Below are 16,740 nucleotides of genomic sequence, written 5' to 3' on the forward strand. Positions count from 1 at the left end.
TTTTTCAGAAACAGTCATATAAGGGGTTTGAGAGTCATCTTAGATTCCTGCCCTGGGATAGCTGAAGAAACTCAAATCCAGAGACGTTGCAGATGAGTGCAAATGCAGTTGGCTAAATCTCGAAAGACTTCAATGCTAATACTTCCAGGAATACTCAGTTATGTTAGGTAATCAAAGGGGAATGAAAGCGGAAGACTAATATAAAGACTAACCCTTGGCTCATGCTTGACTCCTCGCTTTATTTCATCTCCCATATTCCAGCCGTCGGGATATCCAGCATCTCCACTGTCAAGGTAGGCCCCCATTCAGCTCCTCGCGAGCCCACTTCTGGCTGATCCCCGCATAGTGCAGGCAGGACCCATCTCAGCATCGCTCTCTCTGTTGGTTCTTTTGGACTAGAATGCTCTCCCTCCCAGATGCCTCTTGGCTCACTCCCTGACCTTTTTGAGGTCTTTGTTCAAAGTGCATCATTTCAAAGGGCCCACGTGGACCACTGTCTAATGGTGCAAACTGCCCACCTCCCCTGAATGCCCAAGCCCTTTCCCCTGCACTATTTTTTATTTCCATAGCACTTGCCATCTCTTAACATACTATGTAATTTACTTTCTTGTTTATTGCCATATGTTGACATATGTTTATTGCTCAGTGTTTATGTCCTGTCTCTCTCTCCCTAATAAGAGAGAAGCTCCGTTAAAGGGCAAGGAACTTTGTTCTCTCTACTGGTCTACCTCGAGAACCTAGTGGATGCTCCATAAATATTTCTTAAATTAAGAGGTTGAGTCTGAAGATTGTGGTCCTAGCCTAGAGAAATATCTAGAATAACAAAATACTGAAACCAGTTCATAGAACATAACATTGCATAGAAACCCCGCTCATCCCCACTTGGCAGGATTCAACCCAGCCCTGATTTCTACTTGCTTATTTGTGAACATTATTCAAAAACGTGATCTAATTCTCAACCCCATATTTGCCAATCTCATATCTTGTAATAGTTGTTTTCCAATTTTCTCAGATTCCTGTCCTTATCAGATAAAAATTTGGTAGAGGATAAGGAAAATTCACCCCCATTTTGCAGGCAGGAGAGCAAAGAAACAAGAGATACTGTGATCAACAGATGACTTTTGGAAATTTCTCCAGAAGGAATCATAGACTAAGTTGGGTCCCAGTTCTGCCACTAACTGGACTGGGTGACCTTGAGTAAGTCTCTTAACCTCTTGAGTTTCTTCACCCATGAAATGGAGTTAACCATACGTACTTCATGTAGTAAACTGATACTTTCATTGAATAATGAACCTAGGACATCTTCTGCAGTGCTTGATGTATCGTAGGCGCTGGTTAAAGGCTGGTCATCTCTCTTTGACTCTGCCCTTCCAGTGGCTCCAATTCACTCACTCAGGGGACAGTTGGGCAGATTGGCAGAAAGGCTCCTTGGATATAGCTGTCTCCTTTGTCATCCTGCCCTTGCACTCAGTCACCTATTCATTTAGACAACAAGTATTTAGGGAGTGCCCACTATATGTCAGGCACAATTTTTAGACTCTGGAGATACAACAGTGAGCAATACAGACTAAGTCTTGTGAAATGAAACATTTCCTGCCATATCAGTGGGCAAGAAATGTCACAGCCATCCATGATTTCTGGCCTCCTAATGTGAATGGGGGCTCACAAAAGGGAACACTATACCAGCAATCCGACAGATGCTGCCACCCCACAATGGCGATTGCCGAGGAAGGGGGTTAGGGGGCTGCAAGAAGCAGCCAAAGCCACACCTGCCACCCCTTAAGGTGAACAAGGAATTAAGGATGTAAACATTCTAGAAACAGGATTTGGCCCCAGATAGTTGAGGTGCATATGAAAGGAATGAATTCAGTGAGCCCAGAGGCTTGCATCTTCCCACACATAGAAGAACACTAAATTCCTCAGCTTGATATCTGGTTTTCCTAACTGCTTAACAATAATCTTTGATGCTCAGACTGACTGTCTGGCCCCTTTATTGCAAACTTGTATATAGCCTGACTCTCTCCTGCCTCCTCAGAACAGTTTTCTCAGAGCTATTGAGATGCTGCCTCCAGAGCTCAGAGTCCTTAACATTCCCACCAAATCAGATAACTCTCTACTTTCAAAGTTGTGACGAGTTTTTTAGTCCACAGCCCCTTGCCCTTGTAAACTTACATTTTAATAAATGACATTATATTAACTGTATTCTATTACAACAAAATGAATAGTGACCGATGAGCTAAATGATGAGTGCTTTGTGAAACAAACACAGCAGGCAAAGGGAACAGTGTGTGCTGGGGAAAGACCATAGAAGGTGCCACAAGGAAGGCCGCATTAAACCAAGACTTGAAAAAGGAGGAACAGCAAGCACGAGCCTTGTGGATATCCTGGGGAAAGTTCCAGGTAGAGTGAAGGCAACCGGCTTCCTCTCGCTCTCACGTCACAAGATTCCCACTTTGGAAAACAGTTCAAGACCACTAGAGCAGGTAAACCCCAGGGACTGCAGTAGAGAGATTCAATTCTTGATTTTCTTTTCTGGGTTCCTCCCCTCCTTCTTGCAGCTCTCCTGTGCTAGCACAAAGTATCACAAGCGGGCAGCCTCTCCTTTTCCTCCAGGGAGCTCCAGAACACTTCCCAGACATTAGCTCAGCAAGCATAATCCCTCCGCAGCAGATGGAGGGACAGGCACCCCAGGCCAGAGGGACTGGCCCAGAGGCAGGGTGCAAGGAGCAGCCCAGTGCTGGCTGGTGCGTGGTTGAAAGTGTCCTCAGGGAGTCTGCTGGCACCTCCACGTGGCATCCCAGCACCCCATCTGCAGGAGACACGGCAAAATTCACCTTCACGGGAGCCTGCTTCTCTTAAAACAGTGGAAGAGATGTTCAGAAGGAAGCGCTTGTGGGAGCAACAGTGAAAATTAACAACAACAAAAAAAATCTGCAACGTCCTTGACCTGATCTTTCTGAATCAATCACTGCTTGAGCCCCTTAGGTGGGTGGGAAGACCCTGACATATGTTCGCTGATGTAACTACAATAGCTTAACCTGCACAGCTTGAACTCTTGGTGGTGAAAGACCCTGACCTCCAATCTGTCACAGATCAGTATTTGTGCAAAATACAATGGAGATCAATTCCTAGGAAAACAAACTGAAGAAGACCTCAAGGCCCCAAGTGTTTGTTAGATTCCCCTGACATAAAATCACACATACTGTCAGACTGCTGGCAAGGAAATATATACATTTACCATATGTAAAATAGATAGCCAGTGGGAATTTGATGTATGATGCAGGGAACCCAAAGCCAGTGCTCTATGGAGGGATGGGGTAGGAAGGGAGGTGGGAAGGAGATTCAGGAGTTGGGGGACACATGTATGTCTATGGCTGTTTCATGTTGATGTATGGCAGATGCCTTTACAATACTGTAAATTAATTATCTTCTAACTAAAAAAAAATTAACACCTGCTCTCAATTCCTGCACTTATCTTTGTCACAGGGACCAGAAATAGCAGCTTGCAGCCTTTCACTGGTCCTTAGGCCCTGTTTTGAACAGCATTCGGCCCAAAGATACTTCCTGGTACTTGGGTGTTAAGAGCAAGGCAAGCACCCAGTTTATATATCAAAGGTTCCAGAGATATGTGAAGCAGAGGACAGGGCTGCTTTAGGAAACAGCGATTCAGAGACATAGTGATGTGAGCGTCAAACATTATTTACTCTGCAGCCTGGCTGAAAAGAAATCTACTAAAATAAAGTCAAGCATTTCGACAGTAGCTACAAAACAATGGTTAATTAGAATCACATCGCCTCCAAGGAAATTCACCTTAAATCTACCCCAGCTTTCAAACTGACCCTTGGGGTAGGGAAGGGTTGGGGAGATCCCCCTTTTAAAGCAGGTGACTGTAATTTTCTTTCCCATTTCATAGGCTGGCTTACTTGTCAATACACAATTCTTTTCTATTCAGTCCTTCCACCTCCTCAACTCCCAAACAATAACTTTGAAAACTAGAAAATTACTATTCTGTTACAGTGCCTAATTCCTTGACAAACACCTTAAAGAACAAAAAAAGAGAGAGAGAGAGAAAGAAAAGTAGTACATTTCAAAGCACTCAAAATAGAGGAGAAAAGTTCACACAATTCTTTTGACCAAAAATAACACCCATGACTCACACACATTCACTATAACCATCCATCAAGCTAACACGCAGCGCCTGCTTATAATTTATCAGCTATGCAGAGCGTTTGTCTCTGTGTTATTGAGAAGGACTCTGTGACCATCAGTTTAGAATAGCTGCACGATGTAAAGGAAATGTCAGGGAAGAAGTGGCGGACCGTCTAACACTGGAAAGGATTTCACAGGGAAGAAAACAAAACCGAGAGATTATTTCCTCTAAATCTCTGGGGCAAGGAGTAGCATAAATAGCAAAACATGAAAAGGTTTCAAAAGAAGCCTCTTTTAAATATTCAGATATAGCCAAGGCTGATGTTAAAAGGTTGACATTTTCACTCTGATAATAGTGGGATGCTGAATATACTAGAGTATATTGTAGAAGCTATATATTTAAGTCACTCTTTCTAGTTTGGAGTTTCTATATTAAAATTGTGATGGGGAAAAGAGAGAAGACAGATTTGATGAAAACGTGGCTGGGAGACCCGAGGCTGAAAGGACATGGCGGCTGTCTATTCTAACACACCTTCCTTTGTCAAGGATCCAGTCAACCCCCAGTTACAATGGATATTCACAAAAGCGCCAGCCAAGGCCAGCCCCTGGGGTGGGGACTATGATGCTTGTGGAAATTCTCTCTGCACAGAGATGAAGACTACACATCCTGACAGTTGTTATAAATGCAGAGGTCTGGGAGTTGAGAGAGCTGTGTGCGTCTTGCCCCAACCTCTCTGCATTTTTGCAGAAATTCTCAGTGAGGCAGACTGGTCACATTAACAAGGAGAGCTGTCGTTTCTTTCTTCAAGTCCTGCTGCATCTTAAACTCTGGCTCTTGCCTCTCCCACTGTGTTTGAATTCCTTCATAGATGTCAGAAAATACATAGAAATTTACACTATAGATGCAATACATTTTTTAAACTTATAAGAAGTGGTGGGAGGTTTTTTTTTTTTTTTTAAATGGTATATCACATTGGCAATAACAATCTCTTTGAAGGACCCCTGTTTTCTAAGATCAAGTAACCAAGACTGGTTTACAAGGAGGGGAATTCAGGATATCAGTTACAAGAAGTAGCCCTAAAGCTTTTAGGTGGGGAGACAAGATCCATTGTATACCAATTTTCTCACTGATGTAAGAAATGAAAAGCTGGACATGAGATCAGTATTTGTCACCCCAAAATATACTCCTCTGCCATGAAAATTATTTTGATCTGAAGGCAACTGAGAATCAACAAACACTGAGAATGTTCTCCCTTCCCCCTTTCAGCCTAAAAACAGGGCATAAATTTCTATTTGTGAGGATATCCTACCCTCTCTGTAGTACCAGGAAGGGAAGAGCATCTCTTATCACTGGACACAGAGAACTGGCACCATGATGAGTCTGTACAAACAAACCTTACCAAAATAACCCTATCTTCTGTTAGTTTTCCTATATATATCTCTAGTTACTGTCCCACAATTTACCATCCCTGGAAGCCCACATGCCCTTTCCTTTTATTAAAATGGTATGTAAACCCCTCCCAAACCAGTCTAAATAATTCTTTTGAGTTTTACTTCCCTGGCGGCTCAGACAATAAAGAATCCACCTACAATGTAGGAAACCTGGGTTCAACTCTGAGGTCAGAAGATCCCCTGGAGTAAGGCATTGCAACCCACACCAGTATTCTTGCCTGGAGAATTCCACAGACAGAGGGTCCTGGTGGGCTACAGTCCACGGGGTCATAAAGGGCCGGACACGACTAAGCGACAAACACTTTTACTTTTTTTTCTTCTCTGTGAACTTCCATGCACATAAAACATTTATAAAATTGCTTTTTTCTCCTGTTATCTGCTTTTTTCAGTTAAATTTGCAGGCCCCCATGCACTGAACCTAAGAAGGTAGAGGAAAAGATTTTCCTCTCCAACAGATAAAAACAAAATGAAAGAAAGTGATGAAAAGTTTAACATTAACCTTCCAACCTTGCACTAACCAGACACTGGGAAGGGCAGCAAAATGGGAAGACCACGTGTTTTCACCCAAGTTCTTAAATAATTCAGCCACCTGGAGGGTAAAGGAGCAACATTTCAGTTACGATCCCTTGAGTTATCCTGAAAACTTTGTAATTTATTAGACATACACCACTTCAGAAACCTAGCCATGGAAAAGTCATCATAATGACTCTCATAATTCTCCATCATAACGTAAAAGTGATGTGTACCAGAAAATCCTGTAACTGCCTTCTCAGCTAGCTGACATATCAAAACCAGGATTTAAAAATTGGAGGGGGAAAAAAAAAAATAAGAGAGAGGCAGGTAAAAACGTGGCCTTAAGAAGACTACTTTTTTTTTTTTTAAACTGTGAGGAAGAGACCAGATTTAGAAAATGCTCCTCAACTACATGGTGTGTATCACCTGAACCCTTTAAACTCACACCTCCAGTAGTGTACTCAATTAAGCAAGAATATGTAAAAAAAAAACTTTGAGAAAATGTGGAGTATACTTGAGTGGTGTGATTGATAGCAAATTTAATTGCAATTTCTACTCTGCTGCTTTGGTCCTACAGCGACTCCTGTGTTAACAGAGTGAAACTTGCTTTGCTGAGCAATGGCCCCCTGCTCATAGTAACTGCCAAAGTGATGACCTCTGCTACAGCAACAGCTTTCTTATTTACAAAAAACCACCACTGGAAAGAGAGTTCATTCTACACAGTCACACAGAGTTTTTGGCTGCGTAAGGAGCCCTTGGTCCAACTGCTCTTCACCTCACAATCTCCAAACACACACTGGCGAAGGCAGGCATTTCCAGGCCCACAGGCAAATGCTCTTCTATGGGCTGAGGAGGTTGCTATATAAATGTTTGCTTAATCTTGGCCATTATGGTTCTGCATCTGCCACTTTAGCGGATCCTGTAATAGCTCCCAAGTTCTTTAGACTCACTGAGCTTAAATCGCTCCATCTATAAATGGGGGGAAGCCCTCACCTTCCTGACAAAAGTTGTTGCAAGGACTCGAAGGGCTTCCAAGAACAAGGCGGTAGCGCTCAGAATGAAGTTACAGTTGTATGTGTTGGGGGAGGGGGTGGTTCCCGCAGGCTGAACCCTGGATTTCTTCCCAGTTTCCCTGGTGTAACAGTGAAGCAGTACTATTCAAAGTGTTATAAAAAGAAACGTCTCAAAGCACTCAAGACCTTTGAAGGAAGTTTTAGGTTCTGAGCATCAAACTGGAATGCGTATACAAAGTTGCTCTGATTTGTGGTCATGGGGGACTAAAATAAGATTGACCAAGAAGATTTTCTGCTGAAGCAAAAGGCTCCCTCCCATTCTACAAAGGGTCATCCTGTGCTCTGATTTCTCCAAGGTTGTCATTCTGGCGCATGTCATCATCCAAATAAGCCATCACTTTTTAAGGGAAGAAAGCAAACGCTCCCTCCCGAACCAAGAGGAATACCTCCCCTGGTACCTCGGCTTGAAATCAAAACAGGCAAAGACAAAGATGTGCTTCATTGTTTATTCAAGGAGGAGTCTGCTAGGGGGAAATTGCGTTGCCATGACCCCAAAGAATCCCAACCTATAAGAAGATTAACCCCAGATCATTTAAATTCCCCTTTATCTCCTTTGGAGGAACTGCTTGTTTAGCAAAAGAAAAATATTTAAAGGGTCATCTGAGAGCTTTTGGTGATCTTGCACTGCACTGCAGAGAGGTGCTCTGTGTATAGTTCTGCCTGGAGTATCAAGAAAAAATTTTCATTTCAATATCCCCTGAGAAGCTATTAGTGAAATCACTGTTGTCACGATTTCTTCACTGCCTCTTTAACAGATGATTTGCCATTGGAAATAGAGTTGTTTTACAAAGGATTCTAAATTCTAAAAGAAAGCCTCGATTGACAACCATATTTCTGGAACTACAAACATGAATGTTCTTGTCTATCCTGAGAGGAGGAGACAAAAAACAGGTAGATATTATGACCAGACACTGGTTGCCACAAGAGAGAACACTGGCCTAACAGATAAAGATTTCTAGCTCAGTTTCTGGTTCTCAACCACTGCTTAAGCAGAGGGCTTCAGATGAAGCACTTCATCTTTGAATTTCCAAAACAGCTCGGATTAAATGTTGACTATGCTTTTTCCTGGACTTCCCTGGTGGCTCAGATGGTAAAGAATCTGCCTGCAATGCAGGAGACCTGGGTTCAATCCCTGGGATGGGCAGATGGCCTGGAGGAAGGCATAGCAACCCACTCCAGTATTCTTGCCTGGAGAATCCCCATGGATAGAGGAGCCTGGCGATCTACAATCCATGGGGTCACAAAGAGTCGGACATGAATGAGTGACTGAACACATGTTCTTTCCAATTCAAACAGCCTCCGAGTCAAATAAGGAACAAAAACCTAAATTAGAACACTGAACAACACACTGGCACATTTGGATTTTTAGTCCTGTTCTATTCACCTGCTGTATGACCTTGGACAAGTCACAAGAAAAATGAAAGAATTAGCCAACACCCACTGAACACCCCATGGGATCACAAAGAGTCAGACACTACTGAGCAACTGAATAACAACACCACTGAGCACTCACCAAGCACAAGGCAATGGGCTTTATCCATGTTATCACAGTAATTCTTTATAAAAATTGTATGAATCTATTTCATGATTATGTTCATTTCAGAGAGGAGGAAACTGAGTCTCAGAAAGGTTACACAGCTTGCCCTAGATCACCCAGTCAGCAAGTCAAAGTATTATACTTGAATTCCCCAAGTTGGATGCCAGAACCTCAGCTTTTATCTATTGCCATACAGGGCGCTGCCTTTCAACTTTAGGAAAGACCTAACTTGCCGTGTGGCCACAGAAGCCAGCTGGGAGACGACACACACACATAGATTCATGTGCGCAGGCACACCGTACGCACACGGCCTCTGGAAAGCGCAAAGCACTGCAGAGCTGCGGATGTGGTACTGCTCCTACCTATATTTGAGAAGAACTTGAAGCTCGAGCCGTGACAACAAAGCACCACAGACTGGGTGGCTTATAAACACAGACGTTTACTTCTCACAGTTTTAGAGGCAGGGAGTTGGAGATCAAGGTGCCAGCATAGTCAGGTTCTGGGGAGCGCCCTCTCTCAGGTGGTAGGTTTCTGGTTTTGCACTCACATGGCAGAGAAAGCATGCTCTCTCATAACTCTCAGAAGGGCGCTGAATCCTTTCGTGAGGACTCTACCCTCATGACCTCATCTACCTCTCAGAGGCCCCACCTCCTAACACCATCACACTGAGGAGCAGAGTTTCAACATGGGAATTTAGTGGCGGGGGCGGGGAGATGTAAACATTCAGTCCATATGACGGTGATGATGATAGTAATCTCTCCTTCCGAGCTGAAGAGGGGAGGAAATAGGAATCCCTCCTTCAAGTCAAGAAACTGCAGCCACGGTTTCAAGGCCTGTGGCCGATGAGATCCTCAATGCTGCATCTTCCCCTTTTCCAATGTGGGGATCTCTTGACCCCCTTCCACGTCCCATCTGTTGCCCCGGCAGCTGGTTCTCATTCCAATGCCTTCTGCTAACACAGGTACATTTGCTTTGCAGCTGTAGGGTAAAAACTTCACCTACTGTTTTGCCTTTGGGATAAACACGCAATATAAGACAGGAGACACTAGGTCAGGGTGCACATTTCTATCCCTCGTTCCTGCTGATGAAAAAAGTGAAGAAGGTAATTGTGCCTCTCTCATCCAGTACCAGCACACAGATGCTAAAGCTATCTGCTTTTGGCCAAATGGAAAGTTTCACTGTAACCAGCACCTGCAAATTTAACAGTGCTCTTCTCCACACTGAGCTAATGAAGAGAGCATCTGAACACCCTTGCCCACCCAAAAACCAACAGCATACTTTTATAAATCAACTAAAGGTAAACAAAATTTGAAAACCAGTATTTTAAACAGGTAAGAATTTTTCCACAAATACTAGAACTATTCTCTCCCCACCCCATTGTTTATCAATACATTTCTTCCATTACTAAGCCAGAATTCCTTCCCTGGCTTTGGGCTATAATTTTCTCTCCATTGCACCGACTACCATTTAACATCCTATATATTTTAATCATTTTGTTTATTGTCTGCTCACAGCATCTCTATGAGACTTAAGGTAACTATATTATTTATCATCCAAATCAAGACACTCTGGAGAGAGAAGGGACCACTAACACAAATTATGTCAGGACAGGAACTTTCCTGGCAGTCCAGTGGTTCAGAGTTTGCCTTCCAAAGCAGGGGGTGTGGGTCCCACCCCTGGTTGGGTAGCTAAGATCCCACATGCCTCCTGGTCTATCTCTCTATGTGTGTGTGTATATACATATATATATATATAATATATATATGTATGTGTATATATATAACATATATATTTATATTAAAAATATATATATATAAAACAGAAGCAATATTGTAACAAATGGAATGAAGACTTTCAAAATGGTCCCATTCCAGTATTCTTGCCTGGGTAATTCCATGGACAGAGGAGCCTGGCAGGCTGCAGTCCATGGGGTCACAAAAAGAGTAGGACAACCACATCAAAAAAATCTTACGTAAAAATAAAATTATGCCAGGACAAGAGGTGCAAATGACAATGATCTTGAGCCATTTAGGTTCCACACGCTCAAGGATTCGGGTCTGACTTTTTTCACTCCTGCGTTCCTAGTGTCTAATCAGCACAGGATACCCATAAGGTGTTCCATAAACTCTTACTGAACCATGGTGGCTCATTCTTAGAGAGAAGAGTCCTTACCAGAAGAGTCCTGACAAAGGCACACAAGTATACAGTTGTTAAAACAGAAAGGGATGATCAGGAGGGGGAGAGGATGATAAATATTCATTGATCCTCACCCTGGGCCAGGCACTGTGCTGAAGACTCCACTTTTGTTATCTCCTTTGTTCCTCACAGCCACACCATGCAGTGGGCACCATATTTATTCCCATTTTGTAGATTCTTCTGGTTACACTTGGCAGCTTGAAATAGCTTGGCCCAAAGAGGAAGTTACTGGCTCCTAGAACTTCAGAAGGGTTGGGTGAGTAGCCACCTTGGGAGGCAGAAATGCAGCCCGGCCTCAGGACCAGCTACCACCAGCACTCAGGGGCCCCCAGGTTTTTCCCCTGGCTTCAGTAGAGTCTCACCAAGTCTCAGGCCCCGAAAAGAAACTTTCCAAGGCACGTGATTAGTTTAGTGGGCGTCACTGCTGGCCCTTCCATCCCCGGTGATTAATCTAAGCCAATTAATGAATAGTATCCTCCCAGTGAGCACTCAGACCAGGAAGAAGGACATATCCTACATTGGCCCAGTGAGACTGGAGGGAAGGGCTTATATTCCAGGGGTGGGTTTTCGGTCTTTCCTGCTTACGGGAACTGGCCTCAGGAGAAAGCTGATGCTAAATTCAAGAAGAAACTGATGTTAAAATTGGCACAGTGATAGAATGGTCAAATAAAATATACGATTCCCAGCTCAATGTGAACTTCAGATTAACAGTCAATATTGTTTTAGTTAAGTAAATATTATTGCATGATACATGAAATTGAAAGTGTTAGTCGCTCAGTCGTGTCTGACTCTTTGCAACCCCATGCCCTGTAGCTCATCAGGCTCCTCTGTTGATGGAATTCTCCAGGTAAGAATACTGGAGTGGGTAGCCATTTCCTTCCCCAGGGGATCTTCCTGACCCAGGGATCGAACCCACGTCTCCTGCATTGCAGGCAGATTCTTTACCGTTTGAGCCACCGGGAAAGTCCCACAGTCTTACACTAAAAAGGTATTCATGGTCCATCTGAAATCCAAGATTTGATTCACTGTATGTTTCTTTGGTAAGTATGGTAGAGAAGAGAGAATGAGTACATGACACTACAGCACCCGAGACTTGCACTACCTCTCAACTTGCGGTTACGCAAGGGTATCAACTCCTTTACTGTTTGAGCAGTTTAGAATGCCTGTCACTGGTACCCCAGTCCACCCTATGCCATCCATCACAGGCAGGAAGGGTGCAGAGCCCAAGCTCACACCACCACACTAAATCCTAAAGGGACAGAAACCAAATGCCATATTAAAAGCTACAAAGCCAGAACGTAGGACATTGAACCTGTTTGTTTGTTTGTTTCCAGAGCTGTAAGAATGCAGCTTGACAGACTTACTGGAATTCATCAGATTCTCTTCAGTCAATGTAAATTTTTTATTATAAAGTCACGGAACGTGAATTCACTTACCCTGTAAAACTCCTCCATGAATACTAACAAACCCTAAAATCGCGGCAAAGATGACAGCTCATAGACACCAAAAACAAAAACATAAGCGATCCCACACTACGGATCCCAATTTTAAAACATTCATGATAAATTTCCACATCGTTTTGTTTAGGAAAAAACCATCAATTAGCTCCATAGAAGAATCTGATATTAGCTCAAAGCTGGAGCATTACAAAATAATCAAATAAAATAGGAAAGGAATATGGGAGTGACCAGAACTGAATGCCTGAAAGGGTAACCATAGGACTGAATTGTTATTTAAGAGTAAATGGGGTGTGTGTGTGTGTGTGTGTGTGTGTGTGTGTCTACAGTTTACGCAGCCATGAGTCTTACGTGTTTATATGCTGTGCCAGGTATATGATCAATGAACAAAAACAGGATGTTGGCTGAGCCATTACAGCTCTGAAGACAGCAAACAGTTTCTGAGTCCTTATTTTCATCCACCAGTTTTGAAGCCCTGCTCTGGTGTAGCGGGTTTCCCATAACATGGAACATACAACATTAATATCACCATCATCCAGGCTGCCTTCAAGCCCATGAAAGGTTACTAGTCAGGGTGTGTCACTATAGAAAATTGTGAAGTTAAGGAAACAGCTAACAAGATATCTTTGAAAAAAGAATATATATATATGTATGAATACAACTGGATTTTAAAAATTTGATGTATGATATTCCTGGATGTAATCCTATAAAAGTGTTAACTATCCCTACAGCAATCTATAAATTTAAGAAAACTCCAATCAAAATACCAACAGGAATGGGTTTGGGTGGGGTGGGGATCAGAGGAGGACTTGATAAAATATTTGTCAGTTATTTATATATATATATATATATATATATATATATATATATATATATAAAAGAAATCTGAAAAGAAAGAGCAAAGCTAAGGATAACAGCTCAAACAGGTACTGAAAGTATAAACAAAACAGAATAATGTGGTACAAGTAGGGTGGTACTGAAGCTCAATGGAACAAACAGAAAGTCCAGAAACACACGTACGCACATATACACAAGGTACGGATTTGTTCATTGATCAAAGTGGGCACCTAAAATCTGTGGGAAATGGATTCATCAATAAACAATGCTGGTTACCATTCAGGAGAGAACATAAATGGCTCATGAGTTTTTCTGGTAAGATGCCTTTAAAAGTCTGAAGTGGCAGAATGACATTCATCCATGGAACAGTGAGCTAAAGCCCGCTAGCAGTACGCCCTCAACTCGTGGTTTTTCAACAGGGTCCCAACAAGAAAGGGAACACGCTCAACATGTGTGCCCTCTTCTATCCTGTTAGATGTCACTGTGTCTCCTTCACCCCATCCTTAGCTCCTCTTTGTAGTCAGTGTTTCTCAACCACACTTCCCCCAGTAATACAAACACCTCTGAGAAATTAAAAGATTTCTCTACCCATTTTGGGATTCCCTGATCCTCCAGTTGTTGTAAGACACCAATACAAACATCCTAAGAGTTACCAAAGGTCAGGAGTAAGTCTTACCTGTTTCCTCTTTTCAGGGGGAAGTGATGGATCTCCATCCTACAAAGAAACCAATGTTACATTTTATTTTTTTTAAAATCAGATATATGTAGGTTCAAGGAGCTGTACTGAACTATGAACTAAATTCAGACCCTCCCCACTCCCACCCCCTGCAACCAGCAATGTTCTGAACCAAACTAAAATATACTTTAAAAACTGATAACTGTAAACTGAACCAGAGTTATTTTGGGAAAACCTCTAAAGAATCACTTTCAATTAGGACCAGTCTATATGTTTTCTATAAGATGGTTGGATGGCATCACTGACTTGATGGACATGAGTTTGAGCAAGTTCCGGGAGCTGATGATGGACTGGGAAGCCTGGTGTACTGCAGTCCATGGGGTCGCAGAGTTGGACACGACTGCGTAACTGAACTGAACTGATAAATTTTCTAAACCTATGTGAGCCAAATAAATTCATTACTTAGATTTTTCAAAATTACTTTTGAGCACACTAAACTGAAATAGTATTTCATTTGGTTTGAGTTCCGTTTTTAAATAATTAGATTCAAGGTAATAGTAGTGGACACACATACACATGTGCATATACACACACACTTGAATTTTCTCTATAGGCAGAACAATTTGGGGACAGGATATGCCCAAAATAAAAGAAAACTAACTGAGAACTTCTAGCCCTATCAGATTTTTGTTTTAAAAGGATATAATTTCTGTCCCTCATGTGCCATCTGGGAATACATAAATATCTCAGGTAAATGATAAATGCTCAAGAAACAGTAGTCCTATATCTGATGCAGTCCTCATGCAAGTCAACGTTACTTTAACCTTAGGAATCTTTCTGTTGTATTTCTGTTGAGGACAATTCAATGACCCCAAGCAAAGCTGGTTAAATGTAAGCAATAGTGTCAGCACTTAAAAAAGAGATGGCATAAGTGAGAAAATACGAAGTGAGAACGCAAAATAGCACTATGCAGTTGGTATCCTCCAATTCATTTTAATTTGCATCCTTAAAAATTATGCCATATGAAAACTAGAGAAAATCTAATTGCCCAGGAGAGGGAAAGGTTTAAAAATTATGGAAATACTACTATGCAAATATTTTTTTAATGAGTTAAATCTGTATATATGGCCTAGAGAGATGTCCAAAATAAAGTGCTGAGCGAAAAGAGCAAGTTTTAGAGTAACATTTATATAAAGCTGTCCAATAGGAGTCTCTGCAATGAGGGACATGTCCCACAGCTAACTGTCCAATATAGCAGCCAGCATGGAAATGTTCTATATCAACACAATCCCATACGGTAGCCACCAGCCAACTATAGCGATTGAGCACACGAAATATGACGAGTCTGAGTGTTCAATTTTATTTAATTCTAATTAATTCAAAATGAAACTTTGACCACATGCAGCTAGTCAGTGGCTTCTGTATTAGCATAGATTTATAACATGAATCCTCCAGAAAAAAAAAAAAACGCTTCATACAATTCATTAATAAGTAAATAAGGCACACGCAGACACATTCAGATACGTGTGTACATTCACGGCTGCCAGAGCAAGTATCCGGAAGCATACACTTATCAACCAGCAAACGGTACTGGGTGTGGAGGAAGTGGGGTTGATGACTTTCATGTCCTGATAACGTGAAAGACTTTCATGTCTTTCCATTTGGAAACTGTCTGGATTCAGCCCTCTTTAGAAGAGATCGCATGCTTAAAGCCCCTCTTTCTATCTCCACAAGGAAACGGGGACATCACCATAACGTAATACGTACGATGAGTTCGCGGTACTTCTTCTTCAGGGACTGGTGACGCTCTCGAAGCTGATTGGCCATGAGTTTGTACTGGTCCCTTTCCTGCTGGCATGTGTCCAGCTCCTTGGAAAGGATCAGCAGGGCTTCCTTCTTACTCTCCAGCTTCCTTTTACACACCAGGTACTGCAGAATAAACACATCCATGTGACTCAGAACTGTCATCAAGCCTCCTTCCTTTCACCCGCGTTGGAGTTCACACACTCTGCAGGGTTGATTTTGCTTTGTTGCTTTTTGTCTTCAGAGATCATATACCCAGAGACATTTGTCATTCAATGACACACGAGCCCAAAGGCTGCTAAAGTACCTGACACAGTGCCCTTGTGACAGAACCAAAACCGTGGACATTCGTGAAGTTTGGCCAACTGAGACAGGGAAAATAATTGGTAAGTTAAAGAGCACAATCCTTTTAAACAATTCCATAGTTAAATAGATAACAGGATGCCAAATTTTGTTTCAAAAGGTATTTATATATCCTGATAAGACTGTTAAAATTCTATTAAAATTTTACAAAATAACATAACATAAATTTAGTAAAAATTCTGTATATTACTAATAATTATCTCTTGGTAGCAAAATTATTTGCATGTTTTCTTTAATCTTTATACTTTTTTATGTTTGCCAAATGTTCTAGAATACACCTATATTATTTCTATAATTTTAAAAAATACCAAAAATGTAATAAAAAATAATTTGATCAAACTATACTTTACTACAATAGATTGCACCTGCCCATGCAACCCAGCAGACATTTTCTCACTTGAGAGTTTTTGTTCACTAAAATCGGGCAGAGGTGCACACTTTTTTCCAGGATTCAAGTGCAAATACCCACCACCCAGAGACCAATTTTATGAGTGAAATATTTTAGTCACACTGAATTATCCATCTTGCTGGAACTCTTCCTCAGAGTTGCAGGATATCTTCGTCCCTCCATTGCCCCACTCCCCCAATGATGGACAGACCCTCACTTGACAATCACCCACCACCTGGGCCAGCGTGAGCCCGATTGGGATTCTGTCCTTTTACTGGGTCTATTGCACCGTCTGG

The 16,740-nt window shown here is 42.0% G+C and overlaps 1 protein-coding gene across 1 annotated transcript in view; it reads right to left on the reverse strand.

Moving 5' to 3' along the window:
* The window catches only part of CCDC149 (coiled-coil domain containing 149), a 116,712-nt gene that overhangs the window by 55,420 nt on the left and 44,552 nt on the right, over positions 1-16,740 (reverse strand). The window contains exons 2-3 of the mRNA XM_069592997.1: positions 15,658-15,819; positions 13,891-13,929 (exon numbers count right to left, since the gene is read on the reverse strand). Coding sequence (XP_069449098.1) covers positions 13,891-13,929; positions 15,658-15,819 — 201 coding nt within the window. The remainder of the gene's footprint in view (positions 1-13,890; positions 13,930-15,657; positions 15,820-16,740) is intronic.

The sequence above is a fragment of the Ovis canadensis genome, chromosome 6, assembly GCF_042477335.2.
Source record: "Ovis canadensis isolate MfBH-ARS-UI-01 breed Bighorn chromosome 6, ARS-UI_OviCan_v2, whole genome shotgun sequence".
Lineage (NCBI taxonomy): Eukaryota > Metazoa > Chordata > Mammalia > Artiodactyla > Bovidae > Ovis > Ovis canadensis.